The 6,547-nt window shown below is 47.2% G+C and overlaps 2 protein-coding genes across 2 annotated transcripts; both read right to left on the bottom strand.

The window, feature by feature from the left end:
- Positions 1 to 2,132: 2,132 nt before the first annotated feature.
- On the bottom strand, positions 2,133 to 2,672 carry ANOM_011801 (Rieske (2Fe-2S) protein; the record flags this gene model as incomplete). Its single annotated transcript, XM_015557057.1, has 2 exons — positions 2,133 to 2,387; positions 2,436 to 2,672. The coding sequence occupies 2 exons, from the start codon at positions 2,670 to 2,672 to the stop codon at positions 2,133 to 2,135; spliced, it is 492 nt and encodes a 163-aa protein (XP_015400956.1).
- Positions 2,673 to 4,085: 1,413 nt separating this feature from the next.
- ANOM_011800 (amidohydrolase) lies at positions 4,086 to 5,408 on the bottom strand (the record flags this gene model as incomplete). The annotated part of the gene is made up of 1 exon (XM_015557056.1): positions 4,086 to 5,408. One exon carries the CDS (start codon positions 5,406 to 5,408, stop codon positions 4,086 to 4,088), a length of 1,323 nt encoding a protein of 440 aa, XP_015400957.1.
- Positions 5,409 to 6,547: the final 1,139 nt, after the last annotated feature.

The following is a 6,547-nucleotide window of genomic DNA, read 5'->3' as shown; positions in this document are numbered from 1 at the left end:
CTCCCTGTCACCGATTTCTCCTTTCAAACCTCCCACCCTGAAACACTCCATCATGAGTCATGAAGGGATAATCTGTGACAGCCGTTCAATATTGATGATATTGGCGCTATCTTATTAGAATTCTAAACGTGAGCAGGAAAAAAGACAGCGTCGCAGCCTGCGAGGCCTATGAGGGTAGATATACTCCCTTCATACAAACAGTGCGAATACTAAGAATAGAAACGATGAAAATGCGAAAAAATGAAAGTGCGAACAATGAAAGTGCGCCTCAGGCCGTCACATAATCGACGCATTACAAGGAATATTCGCCAGTCAAGAATGCTAATACCAATGATGAAATACATTGTAGAAAGGAGGCTGGCTACTGGCCTCATCTTACGCCCTGGGTTGCTAATAAAACTATTCCCATTTGTGACGTATTACATCAAAAATCAAGCCTCTTTCACTGACGGAGCCAATCGACCGTAGCAGACTCTGCAAAAGCCTCAAAGAACTCATGTTCCTCCATCCATTCCACCGCATCAGTATAAGTAGCATGTTTTGAATAAAACTGGGTTAGTTAGAATAGTATTTAAATCTTGCTTTCATTAGCTGTGACTAAAGACGTGATATAGACATTCAACATACCGTTCAAGGTTACTGGGCACGACGGTTGGAGGGAGAATTTGGATAACTCATCATGAAATAGAACCAACTCCTCAGGTATAGCAGTGCCTAGAGTATATTAGATAGTGCTATCATTGGCTGCAGTGGAACTGCCTTTGGAATACGAATGACCTGCGGTTCTGCAGGAGAGTGCCCAGCTCCCAGCTCTTCATCATAGAGGTCATAGTCCCGACGAAGTATTTCCTGCATTGACAATGTGTTTGGCCTAAAGACTGGGCCGTGCGAATCTATTATGAGTAGTTAGCACCTCACAATCAATAAAATGGATCGTCCTTACAAGGGGATGACTTCGATATCCCAGGATAGACAAGACCATCCTTAGATATAGGTAAACCGTCTCGGGGAAATCTACCATTCTGTGCATTACAGTCAAATAGTGCCGAACCGCGTTGTAACTGAAACCGATACATCGTGCAAGGAAAGCTCGAGTGGACGGAAAGCAGGGAAAGGTCTCGCCGACCAAGCCTAGCACCAAGACCACGAGAAGGGAAGCGAAACACGATCTTTTGCGTCAAAATCATAGATGAATTATTTAAAATTGTGCTGGTAGATGTGTGGGCAGTATGGGCAGTATGCTGGAGCTTAACAGGAATCACAATGAAGATGTCAAATTGTCCTCCCTTTGTAGGAGTATAGCCACAGAACCATCTTTATGCCTTACTGCCTGAGGCACAAGGCCAAGATTGCCAGCCTACCGAACTGGCGTATATATACACCCTATAAATAGCAGTTATGAACCTGGATGCTGGACCTTTGCGGTGTGGAGACATGCGGGTGTACAGCTACGACAAAGGGTAATGGATAAGTTAAATCTCGCGGTCATATTATCCACATCATCTCAAACTCTCTATGCAGCCTGTTTGTGCAAAGATTAAATCACATTGGCTTTGCTACACAGACTGCGATGTGTTGAGCTCTCTGAACTTCTGCAACAAATGCCCTGCTCCAGTATGCATGATTACCTCCAACCATCCTATATCGTTGAGGTCGATCGTAAACGCCTTCATGCCCATTCCCCTGAAAAGCCGATTTCTCCGGACTGACCAACACATCACTGCTAAATATGGTCGCACACCAGAAAAAAGGCGCCAGCTGCAGGCCCCCGGTCAGCGAACGACTAGCACACATGCTTGTGCAAAAATCATAATCACAACCTGGAACCATATCGGGATACAAGGCTAGTGACCTGTGCAAAGTAGCCTTCACAATCAGACACGCGTCAAGTATTCGCACAAGGAGGAGCCGCAGCTGCTTCTCACTATGATGGAATATAACGTCGCATTCCATATTGGAATTCACTGTGGAGCAACGAATGCGATATGACCTACACCATCGTCTCACTTCTTGGAGACGCCGGTGTTGCTCTGCGGCACGGGACCTATCGAGGCCGATTCGGGCCGGGAGTCGAATTTCTCGTACCCAGTTCTTGAAGATAAACAGCCATTAAAGAGAATCAAGTTGCCAGCTTAGCCGATTCGCTGCTTCCGCCTCACCCAAACCTCCTGGTCGGGGCCATCGGAAGACTCGTCCTTTGTATGGGGTTCACGCAGTTGCACTTCCCATATTTTAAGCTTGTAGTTACCACGGTCACCCTGTCCAGAAAAGAGATCAAAGGACCAGCCATGCTTGGGACATGTGACCCCAGCACTGAGGGTGATGCCAAAGTCTTCAATATCAAAGAGGGTGCCCTGTGAAAGTGGGAATGACGAGTGAGGGCATTGCTGGAAGGGGTCAGTTTAAGATAAAGATTATGTGCTCGTCTCACTTACATGGTCAATGGCATGAACCTTGCCCTTGTATTTGAACACAAGTACCTGTTCCTTCAAATCTCCTGGGAGATCAATGTCTGCTTCGACCGGAGGGTCGACATTTGTCTTGGGGATGTTGAAGGCTTTGCAACTGGGGGCAATCCGAGAGCAGTCTTTGTCCAAGTCAAGGTCGGGAAATTCGGAAACATGGCCAACCCGGTGCCAGGTTGCTTGAGACCGCTGTATGAAGGGATTCATTGCGGGTCTAGTAAACGGAGGCTCTCTTGTTGTGTTCGCGAGTCGCGACATCGGAAAGCGCAAGCTTGGCTGATTGTTATCGGAAAAGAGAACAGTGTGCACGTGATAGGTTATGCCCTGCATAACGTCGAGCACCATCGCGAAATCCCATGGTTGATAAGCGTTTAGACACGGCATTATCGGGGTTATAATATTACCCGGGTCATATCTGCCTCGGCCCGGAAAACTAGAGAACTACTTACGGAGTAGCGAGACCCATCAGCCCACCAGAGATATCCTGAAGAAACACTGAAGTGAAGGTAAAAATAGAAACCACGGTAAATAAGAGGGAGCACCACTCTTATGGATAGAACACTGCATGAACATAGTTTTCGAGCTAGCGCATGTCATAAGATAAACTCTAGCTGCGTGGGGATCCACATTTACAATAGACTTTAAACATAAAGCAGCCGGGCGACGTTTGTATGCATGAAGTATGTACATAGTAGGATTTTACTGACGAATATTGCTGTAGACGCATGGACTGTCCCCATCACAACCTCAATATTTTGAATTCTGCAGAGTAGCCACTAGTTCCCATTTAAAGACTACAGCCACATATACGCTTGGCTCTCAACGCAGCCGTGAACAATTCAATAAAACTATGGCAAAGGTGTAAGGTAAGTACAGGGGAATAAGCCTAAATTGATACCATTTAAGACGAGGCACAGGAACATGTCCATGCGAAGAGTATTGATGGTCCATCGCGGCCCTCCGGAACTCCTCTTACTTCTGATCCTGCTAGTCCATATAAGAATACAACACCACCTCTACACCGCGATTTGTTCTGTGATTACTCGTAGATACCTCTGCATCTGGGTCATTGCCACCATGGGAGATGAGAGATTCAGCACTTGTTGTGTCGAAGTGGGGTTTGCTTGAACTCGGGTTCCTCCGCTTTACTTGACACCCCTCACTTTGCTGACTATATCCTCCTGGTTCGTCAAATTATCTAAATCTTGATCCTTTACGAGGTTCAAGAACCGAAGAGAGATTCCTTGTGCCTGAAGAAGGCTAGCGATTTTGGCGACCCGCTGACAAGTATCCTCTAGTGGATAGATGCGATTACCATTTTGCGTCGAACTGCTGTCAATTGGCCCGCACTATCAGCTTCAGATAAGAGTATCTACAAGAAAGGAGAAAAACATGATAGTGAACAGGACAACGTAAGAGAGAATGCTTGGTTTTAAGAGAGTAAGAATGCCATTTAGTGTTAGCAACTACCAGTGTGTTTGGATGGCATGGACTGGAGCTCAACCTGGCGACAGAACATATGGAGGGGCTGCGACCGACAAGGCAAACCCCAGCACTGAAGTCTTAACCGACAGAGATAACTTCATCAACCGCCTATCCGAATTTCCTGACCCCGATCCATTACGCATAGACAGCTTGGGAGGGCACAACGTGCTTATGGATATGACCATTAATAACAATTGCATGCAGCTTCTCCTGTTTCTGCAAGATGTCCAGATCGGACAGAGGGTCACCATCCACCAGAATCACATCCGCATAGTATCCTGGTGCCACCTTGCCTAATGCGTTCGGGTAGCCCATCATCTCCCCTCCCAATGCAGTGGCAGCAATAATACTCTCCATTGGAGTATACCCAAATAAGTCCACAAGATGTTTCAGATCTCTAGCATACGTCCCATGCGGAGCCCAAGCAAAGCCATAGTCACCGCCGGGCATGACACGAATTCCCCGCCGGCGCATCTCTTGCATCGCCTTGCAGGCTGTGTCCACCTCATACTTCAAACCTTTCTTTGCTGCGTCTTCGGCAGTTATACCGTACGGAGTTGCCTCGCCAGTGCATGTGGTATAGAAGAAGTTCAGAGCTGGAGCAACCCAAACGTGCTCCTTCCTTTGCTCTAGCATGTCCATTCCTTCTTCGTCAATGAAACTGGCGTGGTAGATAACGTCAACCCCAGCTTGGAGGGCAAACTTGACAGACTGAGCACTTCTCGCATGTGCACAGACACGTTTCCCACGATTATGGGCCTCGTCTACTGCAGCTACTGTTTCTTCCAGAGTGAAATACGTTTCCGTGCTCGGCATCGTTGGGTTGATGTCATCACCACTCATGCTCAGCTTGATGTTGTCCGCCCCGAGCATAATAAACTCCCGAACCTGCTTCCGCATCTCGTGCGGCCCGTCCGCATTGCGCGAGATACCGGGTACAATTGCTCCTCCGGTGGTTGTAATCTCCGGTGCGTTCGCCAGGGTACGTGGACCTGGAATCATACCGGACTTTATGGCACCTTTGATGGCGATATCGAGCCGAGGTTGAGCTGATGCTGCGCCAAAGCACATCGTATATCCGCAGTCGAGGTAGGTCTTGGCCGACTGAGCTGTCGATAGGACATGTTCTTCGAGTGGTGCGCTGGTAAGCCCGTCCAAAGTAGGTGAATTATTAAAGCTTAGATGGGTATGGGCATCCATTAACCCAGACATTAGCGTTTTCTTGCCTTCGCCGTCGATCACCAACGCACCGCGGGCGGCTGAGTCGCTGACATCGCCCACGGCGGCGATACGTTCTCCTTCGATTAATACGTTTCCTTCGTAAGGAGCCCGGCCGGTAGAATCTAAGATGCGGACATTGTGGAACAGGATCTTGGACGGATCTCCCGGTCGGTGGTTGTCAATGGTGATATCGGCTGGCGTAGGCCGGTAAGGTTGGTCAACCACAATGGACCCCATGGTTATAAGATATTTTGTCTGACAGAGAACTGGAAACCGTGTTCTCAGCAAGTAGGTTGGGTGGGATCTACTATTTAATTGTCAAATTGAATTTTGATTACACATCGTTGCAGCGATCAGGCGGGGCTGCATTTAGTTGCATTGACCGACGTCGCGAATCGTGCGTGAAGATTACCTGGACAACGCAAGAAGTTCTCCACAGCGCCTGTCACTGCATGTGATATGATATTAAACCGGTTTGTAAAATTGATCCTCGGGCTATACCTTTTAAATCACCCATTCGTGGTGTTCTGCGCCATGCTAATGCTTACTTTGCTGAGCTTAGCTGGGGCTTGGGGGCTTTATCTCTATTCTGCCTTCTTAGAACTGCCCCAAAATTGAGGGATCGGCATCAAGAATCAGTAAAACTTGGTCTCTATATTACTTTCACTGCGTCTCTCTTGGACCTCGCATATGTTTGGCACCAAAGCTATATTTTGCCTCGAGTCATGTGGATTCTGGGAGGCCGGCTGGCAGGTCACGTCGCTTAATCATCTCGTTACTTGGGTTGAGTACGCTATAGAGAGCGATAATAATGTTCAAAACTTCAATACATTCTGCTCTAGAAGGGCTTGCTGCTGTGATACAATTCAAGAAGTTACCTCCTCCCCTGAAGCGCAATATCACTAAGCTATAGTTACCCTACTTACTGGTAATTATCTATACCTCTTCATATCCTGTTTTTCTAATACTTATCTTCAGCCTTCCTTATTTCCTCTATCCCAGATATCAATGATCAAGTCAACATGTTGTCTTCGAGATTAGGTTCTCGGAAAGCTATTAGAACCTGTTCCGCGACGCTTCACACTGCCGACTGCGGTATAGTGGTCAGGTGAAACTAGTTATCATTGCCATATTACAGGAAAGCAAGCGTCAACGCGACATGGTTCAGGTTATGAGTAGTTTCAACACTCGCTTAGAGAGATCATATTCGAGTCGTTGTAGCTGATACGTGTACTACGTGCCCAGCACACATTATGAAACCATGGTTCGGGATATGCAGATAATGCTGAACCTTGGGTTTCACCAACAGAGAGTTCATGCGCCGATTTATCTGGACCAATGCTGTGTTTGTGTACTAAATAAATATTCAAAAATAT

Source organism: Aspergillus nomiae (assembly GCF_001204775.2).
Source record: "Aspergillus nomiae NRRL 13137 chromosome Unknown contig00728, whole genome shotgun sequence".
Taxonomy (NCBI): domain Eukaryota; kingdom Fungi; phylum Ascomycota; class Eurotiomycetes; order Eurotiales; family Aspergillaceae; genus Aspergillus; species Aspergillus nomiae.
The sequence above is the reverse complement of the archived record's forward strand: the minus strand, read 5'-3'. Positions and strand labels throughout refer to the sequence as shown.